This window comes from Pleurodeles waltl, chromosome 4_2 (assembly GCF_031143425.1).
Source record: "Pleurodeles waltl isolate 20211129_DDA chromosome 4_2, aPleWal1.hap1.20221129, whole genome shotgun sequence".
Classification (NCBI taxonomy): Eukaryota; Metazoa; Chordata; class Amphibia; order Caudata; family Salamandridae; genus Pleurodeles; species Pleurodeles waltl.
In genome coordinates, this window is record NC_090443.1 from 44,422,924 (window position 1) to 44,448,364 (window position 25,441).

General features: G+C 47.3%; 2 protein-coding genes across 2 annotated transcripts in view; both read right to left on the minus strand.

The window, feature by feature from the left end:
- Positions 1-25,441, minus strand: part of LOC138292158 (E3 ubiquitin-protein ligase DTX3L-like) — a 129,012-nt gene that overhangs the window by 91,922 nt on the left and 11,649 nt on the right. The gene's annotated exons all lie outside the window — the stretch shown is intronic.
- LOC138293815 (protein LDOC1-like) lies at positions 7,765-8,244 on the minus strand. Its single transcript, XM_069233140.1, has one exon. It carries the CDS (start codon positions 8,242-8,244, stop codon positions 7,765-7,767), a length of 480 nt encoding a protein of 159 aa, XP_069089241.1.

Sequence of the window (25,441 nt, forward strand, 5' to 3'; positions counted from 1 at the left end):
CATACTGGAAGATAAAAAGATCCGCCCCCCCTGGTGCTGTGGTACGCCAGAGATCTGGGCATGGGCTTGCTATGGAGCGCTTAGCTGACAAACTGGATAATTCTAGAAGGAGCTTTGGACTATATTTGAGACACCCGTTAGTAAGGTCCTCTCTATAGGTATACCGCTTACTGCCTGTGGCCCCGCGTCTTAGGGCTTTACACCTTTTTCATGTATAAAGATCAGTCCAGGTGGGGGACGATTCGAAGAAGGGGGGGGGGGGGGGGGGGGGGGGGGGGGGGGGGGGGGGGGGGGGGGGGGGGGGGGGGGGGGGGGGGGGGGGAGGGTCGAGTCATTGGGGCAGGCTGGCGCCCCCCCCCCCCCCCCCCCCCCCCCCCCCCCCCCCCCCACCCCCCTCCCCCCACCCCCCCCCCCCTCCCCCCCCCCCCCCCCCCCCCCCCCCACCCCCCCCCCACCCCCCCCCCCCCCCCCCCCCCCCCACCCCCCCCCCCCCCCCCCCCCCCCCACCCCCCCCCCCCCCCCCCCCCCCCCCCCCCCCCCCCCCCCCCCACCCCCCCCCCCCCCCCCCCCCCCCCCCCCCCCCCCCCCCCACCCCCCCCCCCCCCCCCCCCCCCCCCCCCCCCCCCAACCCCCCCCCCCACCCCCCCCCCCCCCCCCCCCCCCCCCCCCACCCCCCCCCCCCCCCCCCCCCCCCCCCCCCCCCCCCCCCCCCCCCCCCCCCCCCCCCCCCCCCCACCCCCCCCCCCCCCCCCCCCCCCCCCCCCCCCCCCCCCCCCCCCCCCCCCCCCCCCCCCCCCCCCCCCCCCCCCCCCCCCCCCCCCCCCCCCCCCCCCCCCCCCCCCCCCCCCCCCCCCCCCCCCCCCCCCCCCCCCCCCCCCCCCCCCCCCCCCCCCCCCCCCCCCCCACCCCCCCCCCCCCCCCCCCCCCCCCCCCCCCCCCCCACCCCCCCCCCACCCCCCCCCCCCCCCCCCCCCCCCCCCCCCCCCCCCCCCCCACCCCCCCCCCCCCCCCCCCCCCCCCCCCCCCCCCCCCCCCCCCCCCCCCCCCCCCCCCCCCCCCCCCCCCCCCCCCCCCCCCCCCCCCCCCCCCCCCCCCCCCCCCCCCCCCTTGTCTCGGAGCTCCAGCCTCCGATTGTATAGACTACTCTGTAGGAAATGGGACAAAGAGTTTTGTTGTTAGTATTATAGTTTTTTGTTTTTTCTATTGTTTAATTGCTTCTTGTTCTCTTTTTTTTCTATGAAGTGCACATTCAGAAGATAGCGAGATGGTGTATACTCCGGGTGAGGGGAGGTTTAGAGCTACGTTTGATTGATAACTTAGCCTTTGTTGAATATGGATATGCTTACCCTTATAGCGAGGTGGGGGGATAACGCATTTGGCATCTTGCGGGTGTATCTGTGTGGTCTGAATTGTCACTTTCATTGTTTCTTAAATGATAAATGTCAATACTTACAGTTTTACTCAAATCAGGCATTCCTAGAGACTTTTGGTGCCCGTTCGAGTATGTTAGACCAATTATTCTCTGTTAAAGGGATCCCCAAATATTCCTCCCATTTTACCTTTAGGCCCAATAGAGGTTGGCATATGTCTCCCCTGATTGCCCTATAAAGACATGTAACTGCTTTAATACTACCCGCTGATGTGGCGAGGTGGTATGGAGAGCTGGTGTTGTTGTACCAGTTTTCCAATGTGCACGAAGAGCTGTCATTATTGCTCTGGGCAATAGAAAGTGCCCCTGTGGAAGACCAAATTCTGTTTAAAATTCCTAGAATGGAAGTAGCTCGTCAGAGTAGAATAGGTTCCCCACCTTTGTCGCTCCTGCATCCGACCATTCCAAAAGTTGTTCCCAATTTTCCACCATGAGGTAGTGCCTCAAGTAAGTTAATGGGCAGATCAGGGGGAGTATGGGATCTGCAAATCCATCAGTGTCGTAGAACTTGAAACTCTTGTGTGCCATTCTCTGAGGGACGATCAGTTCTCAGGAACATCTGGGCTAACCTGGGGAGTTCGAGACGAATGGTCCTACTACCTGGTCCGACATGTGTCTACTCGCCACCCAATGTGCATGCCTCTGGAGATGAGCTGCAAAGTAGTAGGACTCAAACTCCTGAACCACCAGTCCCTGTCACTTGACGGTCGTTGTAGTTTAGAGAGGGCCACTCGCCTACAGCAGGAACCCTATAGAAATCTCGGCGTCAGGGACTCCATGTCATGAAACAGTGTCTTAGTAATCCATACGGGAAGCACTGCCAAAAAGTACCATTTTGAGTAAGGCTATCCTTCCACGCTCCCATTGATAATGGGAGCATTTGCCAGAATTCCGTGTTTGCCCTCAGGATCTAATTGCTGAGCTTATGTTTCTATCTAGAATGTCCTGCCAGCTGTGATAAACTTTTACCTCCAGGTAGGTGAGGCAGTGAGACTCCCATTTCAGTTCCCCCAGACCCACCGGTGGGTGGCCGTTTGCTCTTACAAGAAACAAGCTGGATTTCTCCCAATTCTCCTGTAGGTCTAAGTATGACCTAAACTGTTGCTGTCATGTTCTGTCCTCCTCTTACCACCCTTGCCAGATGGAATAGGGGTGCAACTCCATGTTCTGCACATTCTGGTCTGGCCAAGAAAGAGGCGACCGCTTCCAGTAGCCACTGTGCTGCTGACAAGGTAGACACCAATGCAGTCTGAGCTCTCCATAGGGAGTCCCAGAGGAAAAAGCCAAAAGGGAAAAAACCTCTTTGTTCAAGAACTCTGAAAGCTGGATACAGAGAGCACGGCTGGACACCAGGACTGTAAGGACTGGAACAACAGGAAAATGCATCAGAATTAAGCCAGAATTACTCCACAGGGAATAAGCAAGAGCGAGATCACCACCAAAAGGAAGTGTTTGCAGTGCAAGGAAGAAAGAATCTATGCTCCTTATACACAGATGAACAGGAAGTGACTAACAGGAAAAAGGGAAAATGCCATCTTGAACTGGGAACCCTTCATAAAGAAAACTGAAAATTACTCCATCTTGAAAGAGAAAAAAACACCAGTTCATGCTGGGAGGAGATTGCATTCTGGGTAGAAAGAAATAAGGCCCCAAGTCCAGAAGGAAAGAAAAAAAAAAAAAGAAGGTGAAAAACAAGACTACAGGGACCCAAAAGGTAAGCAATCACAAGTGGGCTGCGAGGGGCACCCACAACGCAACAGTGAGCCACGAGCCAAGTGCAGTGAGATCCGTGCTCAGATCCCAGCCTGCCCCACCTTGCCGCAGCCGAACGAGCGGCCCATGGCAGGTCCGATTGCCCGAGAATCAGACCGCGGACCTCCCCATGGGTCGGACATGGGACGCCACAGGCTTGAACGCCGCCCACTGCGTATCAGTAGGTCCTCCCCACCCCCCAAAGCCACAGGCTTGTCCAGAAAAAAGGTGGTGAAAACGTCAGACAAGAATGGAAGCATGAAGAGAAGAAGCATCTTCCCAGAACATTCACTAGGGGGATATCCTTTCCAGTGAATGAGGTACTGCAGACGGTTCTGAAAGAACCAGGAATCACATATTTCTTGCACCTCTTATTCGGGTTCACTACCTACCAAAAGGGGAGGGGGAATGAATGAGGTCTCTGGAAAGGATCAGCAACATAAGGTTTCAACTGGAATACATGAAATACTGGATGTATTTTCCAAGTCCGAGGCAACTGTAAGCAGAGTGATACTGATTCACCACTTGAGTTATTCTAAAAGGACCATAAAAGCAAGGCTTAAACTTGTTCAGGGATAGGGGAAGAGGCAAAAACATAGAAGAAAGACAGACTTTGGGGGTGATTCTGACCGCGGCGGACGGCGGTCGCCGCCCGCCAAGCGGTTCCCGCCGAAAGACCGCTCCGCGGTCAAAAGACCGCGGCGGTCATTCTGGCTTTCCCACTGGGCCGGCGGGCGACCGCCGAAAGTCCGCCCGCCAGCCCAGCGGGAAACACCCTTCCCACGAGGACGCCGGCTCAGAATGGAGCCGGCGGAGTGGGAAGGTGCGACGGGTGCAGTTGCACCCGTCGCGAATTTCAGTGCCTGCAAAGCAGACACTGAAATTCTTCGTGGGGCCCTCTTACGGGGGCCCCTGCAGTGCCCATGCCATTGGCATGGGCACTGCAGGGGCCCCCAGGGGCCCCGCGGCACCCCCTACCGCCATCCTGTTCCTGGCGGGAGAACCGCCAGGAACCGGATGGCGGTAGGGGGCGTCAGAATCCCCATGGCGGTGGAGCGCGCTCCGCCGCCATGGAGGATTCTCAAGGGCAGCGGGAAGTCGGCGGTACACCGCCGACTTTCCGTTTCTGGCCGCGGCTGAACCGCCGCGGTCAGAATGCCCAGCGGTGCACCGCCAGCCTGTTGGCGGTGCTACCGCCGATCTCCGCCATGGCGGTAATTACCGCCAGGGTCAGAATGACCCCCTTTGTCTTGTACTTGGTATGACGGAGCTGCACATCGTCTGATATCAGCTGTTTTCTTCATGTATTGTTTTCTGGCCAGTAGGTTGGAGTGTATAGTCCATCTGACATTATGGAGCCGACAAGAAAGTAAGGTTAATGCTGGAATGGTAGGTGACTACAGATAACTGTAGGAAGGGCCCTGGGATGGCCACCATGCATACAGAAAAAAGCAGTGACTCGTGATGCAGTGTGTACAGTACTGTTGTAAGAGAACTCTGCTAGAGGTAAGTAAGTTGACCAGATACTCAGTGTTGTGTTACAAAAGCAGCGTAGATATTGTTTGAGTCCTTGGTTTAGGCATTCTGTTTGTCCATTAGTTTGGGGGTGGAAACCAGAAGACAAGGCTACATCAATATACAAGGATTTACAAAAATGTTTCCAAAAACATGATACATATTGGGGACCTCAGTCAGAAACCACGACTTGTGGGAGACCGTGAAGGTGCAAGATCTCCTGTATAAAAATAAGGCCCAGTTCCTTAGTAGGGGGTAGTTTCTGTTGCACTGTAAAATGGGCCATCTTGGAAAAAGAATCCACAGTTACCATGATTACACGGTTTCTTTCAGAAGGTGGTAATGAACACACACAAAAAAAAAATCAGTAGGCACAGTATGCCATGGGGCTGGAGGAACAGGTATGGGTTGGAGTAGCCCTGCTGGTTTAGTATGGGATATCTTAGACTGTGCACACACAGGACAAGCAGAAAAGTAGGTCTCAGTGTCCACTTTGATTATGGGCCACTAAAAAAAGGATTGGAGAGTTAGTTCTTGAGTTGCCTTCACTCCACGATGACCAGCAATAAGTGAGTCGTGACACATCTGTAGTGCTTCTAGTTGGACTTCCTTTGTAGGAAGGAACAATGCATTTCCATGGTAATAATATTCCTTGATCTTTTGCAGTTGAGGTTTTAATGTATTCCACTCTTCCACAGAAAGAGAGGCATATTCCGGCAATACCCTGTCCAGGAAGGATTTCACTAGACCAATGATCCGATGTGGTTGTATGATATGCTGTGAAGGAAGTGTGACACCTTCTGGATAACGACGGGACATGGCATCCACCACAATCTTTTGTGACTCAGGTATAAAGGTGAGGACAAAGTCGAAATTGACTGAAGAAGGCCCACTGAGCTTGTCGACTATTAAGACATTGAAATTTGCAGTGTCTCCGGAATTTCCAATGATCAATCCTGACCTCAACTGGTTCCTTAGAGCCCATTAAAAACTGTCTCCATTCCCCACAAGCTGCCTTTAAGGGGAGCAGTTCTCATTCCAGTACAGCATAATTGAGTTCAGACTCCATCAGGATGTGGGATAAGTAGAAGACTGGATGTTCTAACCCATCATCGTCTTGTCTTTGTAAAAGAACGGCTCCTATGGCTCGGTCTGAGGGAATCAGTCTCTACTATGAACTTCTTTGTGGTGTCTGGATGCCGTAGGACAGGTGCTCGAGTAAAGGCATATTTAAGATTCTGGAAAGCTGTTTCAGCGGTCCTTGCCCCGCAATATCCACCCAGAGACTCTCTTTCTTTAGGGTCTGGGTAATGCCACTTGTTTGGTGAGTAACGTTTTCTATGAATTGTTGGTAAAAATTGGCCAAGCCCAGGAAACATGGACTCTCTGTTATAGTTGAAGGGGATAGCCAATCCAGGCTAACTCGGACTTTCTCATAGTCCATAGCAATGCCAGTCTTGCTAAAACAATCACCCAGATACTCCACCTCGGTTTTGTCGAACTCGCATTTTTCAGGTTTACAAAACAGTTGGTGTTGTCTGAGTCGTTCCAGAACTTGAGTAACATGGATTTTATGTTGTTCTGGCTGAGTGGAATAGACTAGGATTTCAACTAGGTATATCACTACAATTTGACTTAGAAGATCTGAAAACACATAGTCCATGAATCTTTGGAAAATAGATGGAGCGTTTGTCAGACCAAAGTGCATTACTCAATATTGAAAATGACCTCGGGTGTCCGAAAGGCGGTCTTCCATTAGTCTCTCTCCTTGATTCGTAGGAGGTGATAGGCTCCTCCAAGATCCAACTTGGTGAACATCTGTGCCCCTCTAACTGATTCTAGGATATCCTTAATGAGGGGCATAAAATGCTGGTCCTTCATGGTAAACTTGTTCAGCCTGCACAAATCTATGCAGGTATGCAATCTTTTGTCTTCTTAGGTACGAAGAAAAGAGGGGCCCTGGCAGGTGAGGAAGAGTGTGTTACTAGCCCACTTCGCAAATTCTCTTCTAGGTATTCCTTAAGCATCTCTTTTTTGTGTTCAGTAGGTGAGTACATTTTCCCAAAAGGAACCACAGCTCCAGGCTCTAAAGGAATAGCACAATTGTATCTTCTATGCGGTGGAAAAACTGGTCTCTCTTTGTTTTTGGAAGACATCTGCATACTCTAAGTAATGGCTTGGTACTCCTTGTAGTGTTGATGGAGCAACCCATCTCTTTCTCCAGTTATGTCATACGCCTAGGTGACCAATATGTTACTGAAGAGTAACAAGTATGTTGGCAGAACTGTGAGGACAAGGAAATGGTTCTGGTTTCCCTATCAACATACGGATTATGCTGTGTCAGCAGGGTATACCAATATGATGATGTGATTCGGTGAAGCAATCAGATCGAAGGTGAGATATTCTTGATGTTTTCTGAACTTTAGACATAAGGTTGAGGTTGTGTCAGTGACCAGTCCTGATGTAAGAGGAGTGCTGTGAACAGTATGTTGTTTCCTTGGGTATTCAAAGTATTCTTTTATCCATAGCCCATTGCTCATCAATATGCATTCCACTGGCACCACAATCCAATAAGGTGAGTACTCTTTCTTCTCTATTGTCAGTTAGCTGTAATATCATGGATAACAGGAAAAGAGACGATGAGTCTTCTTTGGAGGAACATATAGAAAGTATCTCTCATGGTCCCGTCCCCTCCTTTCCTATAGAGAACAGGAGTTTGCGTTTCTCGTCGGCCTAATGGGACGATTAGGGCAGGTATGAATCATATGGCCAAAATTGCTACAATAGCGGCACGGGCCTTTCCTTAATCTGTTTTCACATTCGGCTTCAGACAGTGGTCTACGAGCCATACCTATTTGCTTGGGTTCGCCTCCAGAAATGGTTTGAGCATCATATCGGGCTTCCTCTTGGATGGAGATGGTATTCTATAGATAATGCTAAGTTCATTAGGCCTTTCATGTCATCAGCTCAAGGAGAATGGATCAATTAATCTTTTATTTCTTCATGCAACTCCCTACGGAATAGTGACGAGGGTGCATTCCACACAAGTGGTTTCTGCTGCCAATTGACTAAACCATGTTTTGTATTACAGAATGTCCTGGTTCCCTTGCTGGATGTTCACACAGTGCTTCTTCTGCAGAGGATTCCAGTCCAGGGTGTTCGAACATTTGTTTAAAGGCAACAACAAAGGCAATACAATTGGACAATCTGGGATCATCCGCTGCTACCCGTGGAGTCGTCCAAGCCAGAGCTGGACCTGACAAGGCGCTGATTAGGTATCCCACCTTGGTCTTATCCTGAGTAAATTGAGATGGTCGAAGTGCAAAAAAGACTGTCAATGAGTCAAGAAATTCTTTTAACTTATTTGGATCCAAGGAAAAATGTGGTGTAGTAGCAGAGACAGTAGGAAAGTTTGTGGTTCTTGAAGCCAAAGCTTGTCGTAGTGCTGCATTTTCGGCATGCAGCTGTTTCACCTCTTGAACCTCTTGTTGCACAGTTTCCATTAACAACTGGGCTGTATGCACTACGTCCTCAGAGGGATCTTCCATTGTCTTTGAAACTAGACGGAGTCTTTGGCATTGCAATCTGTCACGTTCCGTCCTTCTCTTACCATCCTTCTCAGATGGAAAAGGGGTGCGACTCGTGTTCTAAACATTCTGGTCTGGCCAAGATAGGATGATCCCTTCCGGTAGCCACGGTGCTGCTGACAAGGTAGATGTCAATGCAGTCAGTGCTCTCCCGAAGGAGTCCCAGAGGAAAAACCCAAAAGGGAAACACCTCTTTGCAAAGGAACTCCAGATCTGGACACAGAGTGAGTGGCTAGACACCAGAACTGTAAGGACAGGAACAACAGGAAAATGCAGAAGAATTAAGCTGGAATAGTCCCTGGGGAATAAGCAAGCAGGCACGAGATCACCACTCACAGAAAGTATTTGCGCGAGGAAGAAAGAATCTATTATCCTTATCAGGCCTCGAACAATCATAAAAATGTTACTAGACCTACAGGTCGAGTAACTTAAATAATCTACTCGACCTAACTGTAATGTACTTGACCAGTAAATGGGTCTCAAATTGTGTGATCCTATGGAAATAGTTTACAGAGTTGCCTTTTTCTTCATTCTCACATATGATTGCACCTTCAAATATGTGAGCTCATCATTTCTGCAGAACAACAAAAGCATTTGTTTGATTAAGTAGACTAAAGTTTGCTGCACATATCACAAGAATATAGCCCACATATAGGGGACACATGACCCATGACTTGCTTTTAGTTTACTAACAGCATTGCCATCAGGGCAGGGGTGTTTCTCAGTTTATGTTTAAACGTTAACTATTAATAAATACATTACTAAAACCATGATGTGGTAGCATATTGTGATCTACACACAGTAAATTTTCAAGAAATGTCTAAAAACCTTTCCACTAACTTGCAGCTTTACTGATAAAACTACATACAGTACTAACAATCTGTGAAAATTGGGTTTCAGAAAACATATCCTTTCACATCAACACGTAAAGTATTCAGATTTGTTTTTATCCTATTAAAATATTTATTTCATCAAAAAGAAATGCAAAAAATGGGCTTTCACAACTACTAATATATATTTTGAAATGTTTGTACAGTTAACATAGTCATTTAAATGTTGTGTGTTAGGAAAACCCTGACACCCTATATCCTAATATTTTACACTCTAAACAGCAGGTCACACAGTTCACCTTGCAAAGTCATGGAACTCTGCATTCAGAAGGAAAATTAATTGTAAGACAAACTGACATTTGACCTCTGTCTGTGTGCACACAGCAAATGTGAGATAAGAACAAGATGTCACATCTTTTATTGCCCCTCTACTTTCTGAAAGAACAGAACACTTGTTCTTTGGCCAGAAGGGGCGAGTAAGACCTAAAAATAGCTCGACCTGATCAATTAGGACTTGCCCTAGCGAGTTGTCCAGTAGAATTTTCGGAGCCCTGCTTATAATCCCATTTGAGGCTATTGAAAGCCTTTTCGATGTCAACTGCACATATTGCTGCAACTTCCCAACCAAGGGGTGTAGTCTTCATCACTGCTAAAAGCCATTGGATGTTGAGTACAGTGTTTCTGCTAAGTATGAACCCTGTTTGATCGGGGTGCAAAAGTTTGGTCATAAGGGGAAGTAGCCTGGAGGCCAAGATCTTACTAAAGATCTTTCTTGTAATCGTGATTTAGCATGATAGTGGTCTGTAAGATTTACAGTTGGTTTCCCAGGTTTTAGTAGAGATACTATAAGTGCCTCTCAAGTGGAGGTTAGCACATGTCATGCAGTCTTAACCACTTCATAAAATCCTGCTAGTTGGAGGGGTCAGTTCAGTGGCAAATGTTGAATAAAACTCTACCAGAGCCCATCTGTTCCTGGTGTCTTCCCGAAAGCTAATCCCTTTATTGCCATCCTGATCTCTTATATATCAATATCACTGCCCAATCCCTCAGCTTCCTCCTATGTAAGGATTCAGAGGGGCAATGATGCAAGGAAGTCACGTAATGCCTCTGCTTCCTGGTGTGCAACACTTGTGTAATGGTTAGAATAATACCTCAAAAAACAATTGTTAATCTCTACATATTGGTAAAACCTGAGCGTTTTTGCCTGTGGTGAGTTCTACCATAGGCGAACCTCTCTTGATTGGATTTGCAAGCCAGGCCAGTGGGGAACCAGTTTCATCTTGTTCTAAATGTGCCCGTATCATAAATTGTCTATAAATGAAACAACTGAGTCTTTCTATGTGACCTGCCACTGTCGCTTTGACCTCTAGTAATGTTAGTTGTAGTTTGTGGTGTCCTGGTCTGTGCACCTCGATCCCTCTCAGTTCTTGTTCTGCCTCCTCTGCCTCTCACAGGAGAGTTTTCCTGATGCCTATTGATTCCAATATGTCCCTTCTACTGATCACGGCCTTAAAGGCATTCCCACTCTACCAAGGGAGAGGAGGCAGACCCATTATTATATGTGAAATACTGTCCGATGTGTTCCCCTATCACTTCTCGGAATAGTGGGTCTTCTAATGATTCTGGCTTGAGTTGCCAGGTGGATATGCTTGGAATAGGTCATTTCCACCTCAAGTGCATTAATACAGGGTTGTGCACGGATCGAGTAAAATAATCTATTATGCAGACTAGTCCGTGGATGTCAGGAGTGCAGAGGAATGTATCAAGATGTACATGTAGGTCATGTAAAGGGGAAAAGAAGGAATAGTCCCTCACGTGTGGGTCCAGTCTATGAAAATATCTAACAGTCCTCATTGGGATTGCCAATCTGCAATAGGTTTGGCTATTCTAAACACTGGGGAGTCCCCGAGTGGGGGATGGAAACGACCAATCCCAGGGGTCTGCTATGCCATTGAAGTCTCAACAAATGATGATTGAGTAGGTCAAGTCGGGGAGATTGTGTTCGACGAGGTCGACAAGAAGGTTCCCTGATCCACATTTGGAGCATATATACTGACTAATACTCTGTCTCGTCCCTGCAGACAGCCCGTTACCACTACGCATCCCTCCTTTGGTTTGATCAGGTCACCTGTGTGTTGGAACAGGACCCCCGATCTGACCCAGATCAGTGTGCCTCTAGCATAGGCCGAATATGGTGTAATAAGCTTGGCCACGGCATCTCTGAAGCAGTGCAGGCCCCTCCTTAACTGTAAATGGGAGGATACTTTATATTGTTCGGTCATGGTGTGCATGCCTCTTATTTTCCACAAGAGTAGTTTATAAGTCATAGATGTGACCATTCTACTTGGTGGTGGTGTCTGAGGGCATGACCCCTTTGAGTTGGAGGCTGGGTAATTAAGGATCTCAGCCGAGTGTGGTGTATTAAATATGAAAAGGAGCCGGTGTTGTATAATTTCTCCCCAATTAACTAAAAAAACAAGAACAAACATTCCAACTTCCACTTCCCAGGACAAGCAGGCATCAACCCCCCCATCGAAACCAACAAACTTTCAACAATCACTTGTGGCTGCGTGTAGCTTTAGGTTGGGGGTGATGGCGACATCCCACTCCCCGCCAAGTAACCCCTGCCCAGCAGTAAACTGTAGGGTAATTGGTGCACCCCAGAGGAAAAAGTTTGCATCAAGTTGCCCCCATCTTGACAACTTTCATCTCAGACATACGTCAATGATGTCAGTATCAGTCAGATATAATACTTGAGTCATATGAATTCACCTGATGTCCTAGGGGTCACCACAGAGAGATCAATGCTCGATCCCAGATGGGAGTGGGAAGGCAACCCGAGTCTGAAGTGTGCTCCATCTCCTCTTCCTGTGGTGAATGACGTCCAGTTCCGTTGCTGCTGACTGGCACCACTACAGCCATCACTCTCGGCGTTCCTTAAGAGCTTCGGCATCCGATGTAGCTAATATGGTATAACATTTAGACTCATGTCATGAGCCACTTCTGCAAGGGCAGTCTTCATGGGAATCGCCGATTTGGTGTCCAGTTGGGCGGATGATCAATCCAGGTCCAGACCTCTGCTGGAGTCTGGAAAAACTGCCTACCTTGCTGCATTGCCACTCGTTACTTAGCCGGGTACAACATTGCATTGGGTATACCCATCTAGTGGAGCTTCTTTTTAGCTTGTTGAAAATTAGAGCACTGGTTCTGTACTTCACTTGAGAAGACTGGAAAAATTACAATTGTGCTATTATCAATTTTGAGCTCACCCCTTTCTGGGTTTGCCTAAGAATATGGTCACAGTCTTTACAATAAAGTAGCCTGGCCACCTGGTCATGGGGGACCCCTTGGGAGGGGTGGGCACAACAAGATTCTGTACACGCTCTCAAGATCGAAAAAGGAGGAAATGTCCTCAGTGGCCACTGATTCTCAAAGCCATTGTGCTAGATAGTTCACCATGTTATTGCCCTCAATTCACTCGGGGATAACCACCACTCGTATACTGTTTCTATATGACCTGGTTTCTGCCTCCTCAGCTCTCTGTTCTAGCGTTTGGATTTTCATCATGGCGGATTATTGTGTAGTCATCTCGGTGAGCATTGGAGACATTTAGCTAAAGTCCCTTTCAGCTGTGGTGACTCGCTCCACTAGATGGTGAAAGTCATCATGTAAAATACTCCTGTCGCTCAAAAGGGTGTCAATTTTGGCCTCAAGTACCTCACATGAGGTTATGATCGCCTGCAGGATTTCCTGAAGCGTAAGGCCCCCAAGAGGCTCAGGGCCTGGGGTTCTGTTTCCCTTGCCCATCGGAGCATCCCCCACCGATACTTGTGCCTCCAGTCTCCTGGTCTTTTTTCCTGGATGTTTTCCCCCTGTTTTGAAGGAGCCAAGAGATTTTGCTGTCAGGTGTGTGATGTGTGATCCTTCTGGAGATTTGTAAGCAGTAGAAGACACACCATCGGAAGTGCTATCAGTAGTAGGAGATAGTGAAGTTGTGGTTCAGCATAGGCGACTCATAAAGTAAGGCATATATGAGAATGGAGTGTTGCGTGTTCATCTCGGTCTATAGCATCCTGCTTCCTCGGCATACATCTTGCAGCTTTTGGTAAATGTGAAGTTATGTCTGCAGATCAAAGCAGGGCATCCTCTATCACTCCATGGATCGCTGTGGGGAGGCCCTGTTAAGGAGGCATGATATTTTCCTCAGTGGTGAAGCAGCAGTTGTGTGTTTCCCTAGCCACTCCACACTAACTTTTGCTGTCTGTGTGTTTGTCTGATCTCTAATGCCTGTGTGCTTGTTCCAGTCCTCTCACCCACCTTCCACTCTCGGTGGGCTTCGATCACCCCTCTGGCTCACTCTCCATTGTTGTGTGCTTCTACCAGTCTTTCCCATCCACTCTCTGTTGTCAGTTTGCTTGATCCAGACCCTCCCGTCCACCCTCTCTTGACCGGCTCCATGACCCACCCTTCCCGACACCCTCTGCTGTCCATGCGCTTGCCCTAAACGCTCCCACCCTCTGTTGTATTGGTGCTCCCTCAACTCTTTTGTCTTTTCTCTCCCTGCACCTGCATTCTTCTCTCCCACCCTCTGCATTGCCCTGTCTCCCAATGGGCAACATGGAGGGAGGGAGATTTGGAGAGAAGTAGGCAGGTGGGAGGAAGGGAGAGGAAAGGAGAGAGGGAATGGGGGAGCACACAGATAAAAATATTAATAAAAAAAGAGCTATGGTGAGTCCAGCGATAATGCGTTTTATTTTAGATTAGAACTGGCCTCATCTAGCAATTTAAAAAAAATGATTTTGTATGTGCTGTACTATAGCCACGCTACTGTACAGCATGGCTACAAATCATTGCCAAAGCCAATACCTCTTATACGCAAGACCTATTTTTTTTGCCAATGCTTGTTTCTCGTGTGTTGATTCTGGTTTCAGCAATTTGCAGTATTTATTTCTCCACCTAGATTCTTCATAAATAAATAATGTACCCTTGAGTTAGGGGCACTACTACTACTTATTGATAAAACAGTCTGGGCGGGAGCCTGCGCTTGAGCCTGGGCTGTACTACAGACAGAATCCAGGGCCAAAAAGGACCTACGCCCAAAGCACTCTTGTATCAGAGAATGGGCATAAGACACTCGTGCAGCCCTTTCTGTGATATGGTTTTTCATAATATTCATTTTGCGCCTGTGCAATCCCAGGGCAGAACGTTGGTATTTGCATGGGGGCCTGACCATATGAGGGAACGGCTGAGCCCCTGCGGTTGTGGCTTATTACAGAAGTGAGTCAGAGTGGTCCCAAATATAGGTCCCATGGAGCAACCAGCATCCCCTTGCAGGTGGTTACAGTCATACTGTGCACTCGAACTGGGGGAATCTCAGCCCCTTCCGCAACATGCCGCCTGTCCTCAGTATTGAAAGGCAGACTGGTGGTTTCACACGGCCGGACTGCCTTTCAATGCTGTGCTTTCCCCAGAAGAGACACAAGTATAAACCTACGTTTGGAACAGTTATTTCTAGTCCTGAGCTTTTGCTCGACAAACCAATGCATTCTGGTAGATGTAGTCTTTTTTGCTTGCACTGAAATAATTGGACTATTATAGTTGAAAGCAAGGATTTGTAAAAGCAAAGAAAGCTTGACTATATATATTATCCCAGAAAGTACCATTCATGCAGTGTGGGGCTACATGAAAATTAGCCGGGTACGCTGATGTCATACCAGTCCTCGAGTAAAAAGTCATTTTATTACAACACTAAGCATGTGTACACTCGAACTTGCATGTTTTCAGCTGTCTGCCCCGGAAATGGAGCAATATGTGTAATGTTTTCCTTTTTAGGGTCGAGCCTGCGTTGCATGCGCTCGTGCGTGCGTATCGCAGCAAGACGCTTTAGGGTTTAGAAAAGGGCTCGGAGCCTTGTCGAGCTCACGTCAGTGTTTTTCATTGGTTAGTGGGCTTGCCTATTAAAATCTGCTTGCTTTCATTAGTCGAAGCCATGCATACGTCATGCCTTTTCCGGTGGCTAGCCCTCCTCGAGCGCATCGACCAAATACAGAAAACATGCGAGGCTCGCTGTTTTCTGTCCGGCTCGTGGATTACTTTTTCCTCTAATTTACTAGCGCGATTTCGCTTGGCAGAAGTTGAGCGCTTTACATAGTTAAATGCACTTTTTTGGCTTACCTACATAAATGCACTTTTGCCGATAGGTGAAAAGTCGGGTAAGGAGTTTACAACGCTATCAGCTCGAAAATGAGCAAACACGAAACTTGTTGCATTGAAAATGCTTGTTACAGCTTGCATCCTCAGAATGCTTTCTGCAGCTTACATCCTTGAATTGCTTGCTATCTTAGAACGCCGCCTTCAACTATACTCCTAAAACCCTGCATGAAAAAAACTGAACTTGGCTTAATTCCCCTTGATTCTTTTAGTTGTGATTCCTTTCTTTCTTCAGAGGGACACTTTTTACCTTCCCTCCTCCTCATGCTTTCCTTTTCTCAGTATAGCCTCCTCTCAGTCTCAAGCCTGTCTGCCTTATTCTCTTATTGAACTTCTGTGAAAGGCTGACACCTCATTTCATAGATCACAAGCTCTCCGGCTTTAAAACACTAACCCTGCAACCTAACATTACCTAATCTCCCCCAGTTTATCGATCCAACCAACCATTCACCTGAAACCACGTAGTCCCCATTAATGACCACACCTAAGTGGTATTAATATACTCCATCACTGAGTAACTGGAGTAAACGCATGCAATGTTTTTTTCTTAAGAGCACATGACTAATCGCAATAACCAACATTTAACCATTGGATTAACGACTAACCTTGGGTTTCGGAGAAGCGTGCTACTCACAATAAAGAGTTTCAACGCCTCGTAAGGGGTAGTAAGCACTATGTAAAGGAGATTACAATTGCTCTTTGGCACAAAGGTAAATCAACACTGGCTTGAATGAGATTTGTGCTGGGTACATCTCCAGTACAAATCTCAGCACGAGGAAAACCATCCAAGATTAAACTACACAAATTTTACAAAAATTACAAGTCATGTATAGTAATGTCACAAGACATTCCAAGTTTTGCTTGTTTGTGCCTAGTTTCATATTGTGCTAGAATTTCATGCAAAGCCAGGACATGTTACTTTACTGGATAATGCTTGGCAGTAAGCCAGAAGGAGCACCAGAGGAGTACCGGAGTCCCAGAGCACGAGAGGAGCACTAGAGGAGTACCAGAGGAGCTTGGAGTTGCTGCCCTGCCCTGCCATCACATGGACTAGGTGAAGCCAAGGAGATTATTAAACTAGTCAGAGGGAGCCAGAAGGAAGGCCGTCCCCCTGTGGACCTCCTGTGACCTCCAACAGCCCCCTCCTGGAAAAAGACGCTGAGTAGGAGAGCAGACCGGGTGAGACCAGGACTGACCAGGAGAGACCGGGTAAGCAGACTTCGTGGGAAGGGGGGGGGGGTCCCTGTCCACCATCCCGGCCATTGAACTCCTCTCCCTCTCCCTCTCCTGCTCCTGCCCTCGGCTCCGGCATCGGTACTCAACCGCGCCACGTCGTCTCACCCAGCCTTACCCAGCCACGGCCACAGCCACAGCAACAGCTCTAGCCATAGCCCTAGTTGGCCTTGGCCCTAGCCGGCCTTTGGCCTTGGATTTGGATTTGGACTGGGACTTGCCGTTGTTGATTGGTGGTCTCTTCTAAAGACCAAGCAAGGAAGGAAGGAAGGAACCCAGTAAGGAACCAAGGAGCCAAGGGGAGGGGTGCGGGGAGTGGTGGGTGGTGAACGGTGAGCAGTGAGCAGTGAGCAGTGAACGGTAACCGGAGGATGGTTGGGACAAGAGGAAAAACAAAGAAGGCTCGGGAGGCCAATAAGGCGTTCACTCACCTAGCGGATTCCCAAAGACCAGAGCAGGAGCAGGAGCTCAAAAGTCTACAAAGTCTAGGGTTAGACCAGAACCAGGATCAGGATCAGGATCAGGACCAGGACCAGGACCAGGACCCCAGAACCATCCAGCAATCCCAGGGGGGATTCGCAAACCTAGGTGAGGACACAGCAGAGGGTGTCCAATTCGGGTCTCCCGCCAACAAAAGCGATTCCGAGCCAGGAGAAGAGTCAGGCGGGACATTAGAAGTGGTGACACTGCCTTGCTTGCCAGCCCATACGGACTCTGACGATACAGGGGGTGCCCTACTGAATGCAGGAGAAACTGTAGGCGGAACTGTGGGGGGCCTTCTAAGTCCTCTGTGCAGGGGACATAAGTATACACCGACACACCCGGGCCCGGGTGGATCTACGGGAGTAAGGAAAACTAGACCAAAAACAAACACTATCACTAACTATTACAACCAAGTGAACTCGAACTCAGAACAGCCGCAAACGCAAAGTCCCAGAGCCAGTGACCTCCGATCACAGCCACCGGGGGAAGTGGGTGGCTACAACATGGGGGGGGTGAACTGGAGCTACCAGCGACCAGGCTCCAGGATACTCGCCCACTTCAGCAGCAACAGCAACCGGCTGGTTTATCGCAATTATTCTGCCCAACGAGTAATCCTCTTGGGGATGGTGAAGTGGAGTTAAATAACCCCCCAAAGTGGAGCAACTTTTCGGGAGAGCAAAGAAAAAGCAACGATTCACCTTATCCTGACCCCCAAACGGGACTATTGAACTCCGGGAATTTTTCACTAACATCCTCTCCACAATGTGCCCAAGCAGAATTCACAGCACTCCAAAATGTAATGGGTCCAGAAACAGACTGCTCACCATCTAAACAGACCCATAAAACCCCAGCGCCACAGCTTCACTGCGGAAGACAAATTGTTAAAACTAATTTAATGCTGGGCAGACTCAACAGTAGTTCTTTCAGTCTGGAGCTGTCCTCACTCGACAACTCCGTTATTGGCAACACAGACCCTCAACTAAACAGCATAACATCAGAAGATCTAAACTTCCTGGAAGGTAGTATAATCATAGGCCACAGAGGAAAGGAAGGTAAAAATCCAGAAGGTCAGATAACCAACGAACAAAGTGGCAATGGAGACGACCTCTCACTAGACCAACCAATTCTTAGTATCATGAAAGTTATATGTGCAACACTGGGCTCAATCGCAACAACGATCATGGCCCAGTCTCAAAAATGTGATGATCAACTTGAACTGACCAAACAACTTACATCCTCAATACAGTCTATAGATTACAGGATGGCCCTAGTAGAGGGCGTAATTAGGGAAAACCTGTTGCACCAAGCAGTGGCCGATAAAATGGACAAGTTGGATGGACAAGTTTGTGGACCACTGCTGGAAAAACTATTGGAAGTCCCAAAAGTAATCAAAGACATAATCGAAGACTGCAAACATAACCTTAAAAGCACACAGGGGTGCATTCACGAGTTAGGAAAAACAGAATCTAGTTTAATTGAAGGGCCAGCAGACAAAGAAAATATAGAAAGTCACTTCGGACCAGGACGAGAGAACTACCCAGATGTAAAAAAATCAGACACCTAAGAGGGAGAGAACAAATGGAAGTCCTGAATTTGGAAGCAAAGTCCCAAACACAGTAGAAAAAAGGCCACCGGGTAAAAGGCCTCAACTAACAGGCAGATGGAAAAACACATGGAAGAAAGCTAGAGGAAAAAAAAAAGCACCAGCAGGAAAGGCCTTAAATATGTTACAACAGATAGGCCTAATAGGAGAAATCAGGAACACAGGTGACGAGAGTGCCCAACATCAGTATAAAGATAAAAGCATTAAGTCGGAGATCTTTGAGAAACCTACTGATAAAGTGTTTAACTTTATAAATAAAAATCCCGGATTATTGTGCGACAAAAGTTGCACTCACCATTCCCATATAAACCGCATACCCACTGGCCCCAGGGGACACCAAGCATCTGGGCATGACTTAGACAAAGAAAGGTGGTCCGGAAAAGACCCTGGAACAAATCATGGGATAAACGAGGTAAATGATCCTCCAGCCAACGAACAACCCAAATGGAGCCCAGGAACATCCAAACCCAGCATTTGTATCGATAAGCACCTCCCAGCTACAAAAACTGAACATTTAGTTCAGGTACACTACTCAAACATAGTAGAAGACCACTACGGAAAATACCAGCAGCCTCCGAACCCCATTAGTGAGGGGGCAGAACAAGATAATAGCAAAGGCGAAAATAGAAGGGCAGAGACCCCAGAGTATATACGAAACGGACAAAGTATAAGAACAACCATGTGCGTGGACAACACAACAGCCCCAGTTCCCGCACCCCGGACAAAGGCAAAATATTGTTCTCAGGGCAGCCCTGGAAATTATAATCTCAGCAACCAGCCTGGGTGGATCACTGATTCGCCTGCACCATCGCGCCCAGCACTGGACCTGGAAACCAATGAAATCAAAGGAAAAAGGGACAATTGGCCTCCAAAAAGGCAACCCTACGAAGAACAAAGGAACAAAGAAGTGCAACTGGGGAGGGAAAAAGGCCAGGTAAATCGAATATCTACTAGTCGGGCAGTTACCACTCAAGACAGACAAAATGAGAACACCCAACTCCAAGGTAGACTGTCGCAGGAAGGTGGCGGGCACACTGTGATCCGGTCTGAAACAACTAAAAACCCCGAAGCCACGATCTTGTTTATGCCTGAGTACTCCTCAAGAGGAAGTCACGACATCCTGAATAGGTCTAACATCTTATGTCTTGTTAACTCCCTGCCAGCCTTACAGAATGTAACAACTAAAGATCTCCTTTCAGTAAGATTCATACCAAAAAAAGAATTAGAGAACGGGGAATTAACAGAAACAGTCTGGGCCTCACCTTGGATAGCAGAACAGATCTTAAAATGTTCAAACACGATGAAGACCTGGGGAATATCCATTGCTACTCCGCAAAAAGAACTATATCCAACAATACTTCTTGAAAAAGCTACAGACCGAAACATGATGCGTAGGCAAGAGGCAAAAGGCAATTTCGGCTCGATACTTCAGGGAGCAATTAGCTCCAAACAACAACTCCCTGAACGAATAAACTTGAGTAACATGAGGTTCTGCCTGGTAGCTAATTCCCCTAGAAACAGTAGGGGTAATTCCCCACAGTTACAGAATTGCAAAGAGCAATCATTTAAAAGCTCGTAGCAAAAAATGGATAACTCGAACATAAAAAATAAAACCAGTCCCATATTAAAAATTCTAAGCTGGAACATAGCAGGTTTAAAAAACAAAATGGAAGATAAAGACTGGGTTGAATTTATTAAAAAACAAGACATCAGCTGCTTCCAAGAAACTTGGTCTACACATGCTATTGACCTAGATGGGTTCGCCACCTTCCACTCACCTGCAATTAAGCAAAAAAAAGGAAGACCCTCGGGAGGTCTGAGTATTTGGATTAGAACTTCATTACTGAGGAACTCCGTAGTAACTCACACCGTACAAAGCAAGGGAATCCAGACGCTCGCAGTCAAATACGAGGAATGGTCACTTGAAATAGTAAATGTGTACTTCCCACCTATCAGCCGGGCTCAAGTTACGCCAGGGGTGCGGCTCCTTAAAGAACATATCCTAAACAAAAGAACCATGGATCGGAGGAACCCAGTACCAGGTCACATGAACAATCGCTCTCTCCAACCTTGTAAAACCTTTTTATTGATATGTGGTGACTTCAACACTAAACCTCATTCTATCCTCTGGGACGAACAAGTAGCAGAGGAAGATTATGCTTGGAATATCCCAACGCCTCTTATCCAACGTTGTAATGACTCCAAAAAAGGAGAATTAATCTTTGAAGCATTAATAGAAGGAGGACTTCGCACATTAAATGGGAGAACAAAGTCAGATAAAACCTTTAAATCTACCTTTCGAACTGGAAAAAGGCAAAGCATAATTGACTATATGGCAATAAACATCGAAGCCTGGCATTACGTCATCGATATGGAAATAAGGGACAGAATCGAGAGTGATCACGACCCACTGCTAATGGAGATAGTCCATCCGGACACGAGCCCAGGGAAGGCGGAGTCTCCATTCAACGGAAATAGCCTAACAATAACTATGAGACCAAACAGGAAAAACATATTAAGGTCAAATGAGGATGAACCTTATATGAGTGTTCCCAGCCAAACCTGGTTGTCATCACTTAGCACGTTCTTAAACCCATCAGATAATGACGCTATACCCCTCCTGCATAACTTTAATAATTTGCTACTGCAAACAAAAAAGGAAAAGATCAAGCATCCTCAAATCAATCCTAAAATGATGGAGGGCTGGTTCGATGAAGAGTGTTTAAAGCTAAAAAAGACCTTATCACAAGCACTGAAGAACCGGCACTTGAATGATTCCAACGAGCAACATTTTCATGGATGTAGGCAACAGTACAAAAAATTATTAAGATACAAAAGGAAGATATTTCCACATAAACTTTGGAAAACTTTACTGCAAGCAATAACGGCAGGGAACTCCAAAAAGTTTTGGGAGATAGTCAGGTGGGGATGCGAAGGCCCCCCGAAAAACCTAGAACTGAATATTAACCCTCAACTTTGGGTAAAGCACTTTACTGCCTTGTATCAGGAAGTGGCCAAGACAGAACCAGGGATGACCATTAACTCAAACATCCTCACTCAAGGGCTGGGAGGCAGAAATCAAAGATCAAGCAAAGTATTTCCTCTTCAAAAGACCCACGCAGCATCCTCAAATTGTCTTTTTAGATCGGTAAACGGAACCCAGAATGTACTAGTCTCTAACGAATTTTCCAGCACAAATTCCACGCAAGTAGCCCACGTCATTCCACGTGCAATGAAGATAATACCGGAATTCAGTGAAAAAGAGATTAAACAAGTTATCCTCCTTCAAAAGCCGCATAAGGCTGCAGGCCCAGATGGCATCCCTTCAGATGCTTACCGTAACCAGCTAACGTTATGGTTACCTGCTCTAGCCCGTCTATTCAACAGTGTTTGGCATTACGAGGTAATCCCTCCTTCTTGGAAGGAATCAATAATCGTTCCAATTCACAAAAAAGGGCCTCGGGACATGGTGAGCAATTATAGACCTATCTCACTGCTTGATAGTGTTGGAAAGATTTTTGCCAAATTGATTCAGTCGCGTCTAGACCAATGGCTAGAGGACGGAGATTTAATATCAACACACCAAGCTGGTTTTAGGAGAGGCCAAAGTACAACAGACCAACTTTTTAAGCTAAACATGATCTGTGCTAAATACGCCACCCTTAAAAACAGTCCATTATACCTGGTCTTTGTGGATCGCCAAACAGCCTTCGACAGCGTAAATCGCCAAACATTATGGCAGCTATTGTCGGACATGGGCATACAGGGAAAAATCTTAAGGCTGCTAATTCTATTGCATACAGGAAACACTGCCAGGGTCAGATATTCTACGAGAAATGATTATACGGCCAAAATTCCAATTGAGCGAGGTGTAAAACAAGGCTGCGTTTTGGCCCCAACCTTATTCAATTGTTATATAAATAAAGTAAGTCAAGTTTTGAAGGAATTAAATCTGGACGTGCCAAAACTAGCCAATGAAAGTATACCTATCTTGCTCTTTGCTGATGACGCCGTATTACTGGCAAGAACAGAGATAGCAATGCATGGTCTACTTAGGGGCTTCGAATCTTTCTGTACCTCAAGGAGCATGGTAATCAATGAGGGGAAAACAAAGTTTATGATTCTCAACCAAAAACAGACGCTGCAATCGACTTTTAGGGTAAATAATAAGCCTTTGGCCCGAGTGGCCTCCTATGATTACCTGGGCTGCAGATTAGATGAAAAACAGACATGGAAACCACAAATCTACAAAAGCAGAATTTCCTTGGCCCAACAAGCCGGAGCAGTACTCAGATTTGCAAAGGCTACAGGCAATCACTCCGTGAGCTCCGCGCTGCTTGCATACAAAACAAAAGCAAGAGCCGCAGCACTTTACAGCGCAGAGATCTGGGGATTCAGAAAGATTCCATCAATACAAGTAACCGAGAACAAATTTTTACGCCAATTACTTTGTCTAGGAAATGCTACACCAATGAACGCATTAAGAATTGATCTACAGATGAGAAAGGTTGAGGACTACATCGCTCTGGCTCCAGTAAGATACTGGATCCGTATTTGGTCAAAAGAGGCTCTCAAACCATTCAGAGACGTACTTAAGGATATCATGAAGCTGCAAAACCATCGGAAACTGCCCTGGTTCAAACATATTTCAACTATCCTGGCTGCTATCGGCCAGGATGACTTTTGGCTCCATCCTGAAAAAATCGGAAGGCCTAGTCTTGCTGTCATAAAAAAGGCATATTGGGAGCGAAAGACAGAGATTATGTGCGAGTCATTTAGCCCTTTATTCAAGCGGTATATTTTGTTTAACCAAGAGCTTAAACCAGCAATATTCATAGACAGTATTTATCCGGAGGAAAAAAGGGCTCTCTACTTTAAATTCCGTATGGGCACACTACCAGTGACAGCGGTGGTCAACAGATGGCAATCCGCTCCTCCGGGTAGTTTAGAATGTTGTCCATGTCTTCATGGTGGTCCGGAAACACTTTCCCATTTCCTTTTACTATGTCACTTTACGCTCAGACTCCGTAAATTGTACCTTCGTCCACTTTTCAGAACTTTCGGAGTTAGGAAGTGCAAGGAGGCGGAAGCGCTATGTATGCGTTCAGATGAGAAATACATTGTGACAAAGGTCTCAATTTATATCTTGGAAGCATGGAAATTACGTCTATCAATGCACCTACAGTTGGCACAGGCACAATAGCCTATGTTATCCCGTACCTATTTAGCTTGGGAAATCGGTGCAGGGTAATGTAAACTGGGTTAGGCCTCGGTCTTTTATTAAATGGCTGGAAGGCAATGCAAGGCCCCAAATGACTCGTCCCATAATAAGACATTTTAAATATTAGATTCATAATGTTTTTCTAGAATAAGTTAAGTTTTTATGTAAATTATGGTCAAATCAGGTTTTACGATAATGCATGGTAAATTGGATACATTTTGGCACATGTTAAATCAAAAATTCAAGCATAGTTCCTTTTATTGAGATGTTTTTATTTTAATGTGATTTTTATTGAGTTCGAGGGATTGATATCTATTGTGTGATTATTGTTAAGGCCGGATAGGCTAATAACAATTAAATAAATAAATGGTAAATAAATGGTAAAATGGATAATGCTTGGCATTAAAACGTATGGATTTTGTGCTTTTCAACTCAGATATGCCCCTTTTGCACTGGGAATGGAGGTTCGGGACACAAAACTATTTCAATGCTACATCTGCGCCTTTCCGCACAAATTATCCTTGCCTCACAAACGTTGACAACTCTTCTATTTGTGCCACTGTAACTTGTGGATCGGTGCTTGGCATCATAGGATCGCCCGCTAAAAAGACTAGTAAGTCAGTGCCATGAACTTCAGATGAGTGGCAGCGAGGTGGCAACCCTCGCTGTTGTCAAATACCCCAACTGGTATCACACTTTGACTCATAGGGGACCTTTCACGTGTCTCTCCACCCAGTAAACGTCTACCTCTATGTCCCCCTCAAAAACACCTTGGAGACATTCAGAGGATCCTAGTCCATGGTGCCAAGCAGCCCCGGCATGAGTGGCACTTTCAGAAAGACTGGCTTTTAAGCCAACAGTTAGTTGCAGTTTGGGCACAAACATTCCAGGATGGAAAGGGACTATTAATAAAAAGCCAGGACTAGCTGAAGTATCAAACAGACACACGGGACATAGGAGGTGAATAGAAGACTCCATGACAACAAGAAAGCATCCCGGCCATTCAGGGGCAGCCGGACCCCGAGGACCCCGCGGCAAAACCCTACTGTGGGCGGGACCTGCGGGCAGGAAGCCAGCGAAATCCAAGGGGCCAATTGGGCAATTGGCCAGCAGCATTTGAAATGTCCTGTCGGCTGAAGCCCCCCCAGTAAGCCACCAGTTTAAGAGGGCAGGAGACAGACCCCCAGGAGGAGTCAGGAGGTTTCGTCTTTATCCCACCCACATCATAAATGCGGGCGTTGCAGCCGTGGTTAGCAGAGTATTCTCAGGGGTCAGAGGCGGAGACAGCAGGAAGAGCCCCATAGCTAAGGGATGGGCCGCTCAAGTGCCTACCTGTGGGATGCCTTGCGGCAGGGGCACGGGGAGCAGGCTGTTGGTCAGCAGGGGGCGGCAGAGGGGGACACGGCACTTGCAGCACGGGTAGGTATAAAGGGCCGCCCACAGCACTTGGCAGCAAGGCGCAGCCTTGAGATCGAAGGGTGTGCTAAACCCTTGCCAAGATGGCCATGCTCTCAGGGGCTGAACTGGAATTACAACTGGCGTCAATGACTATGTTTGTGAACTGCATTGTTTAAATAT

Excerpts from the sequence above, each read along its gene's own strand:
- LOC138293815 (XM_069233140.1), bottom strand. The coding sequence starts at position 8,244 with ATGGAAGATCCCTCTGAGGACGTAGTGCATACAGCCCAGTTGTTAATG.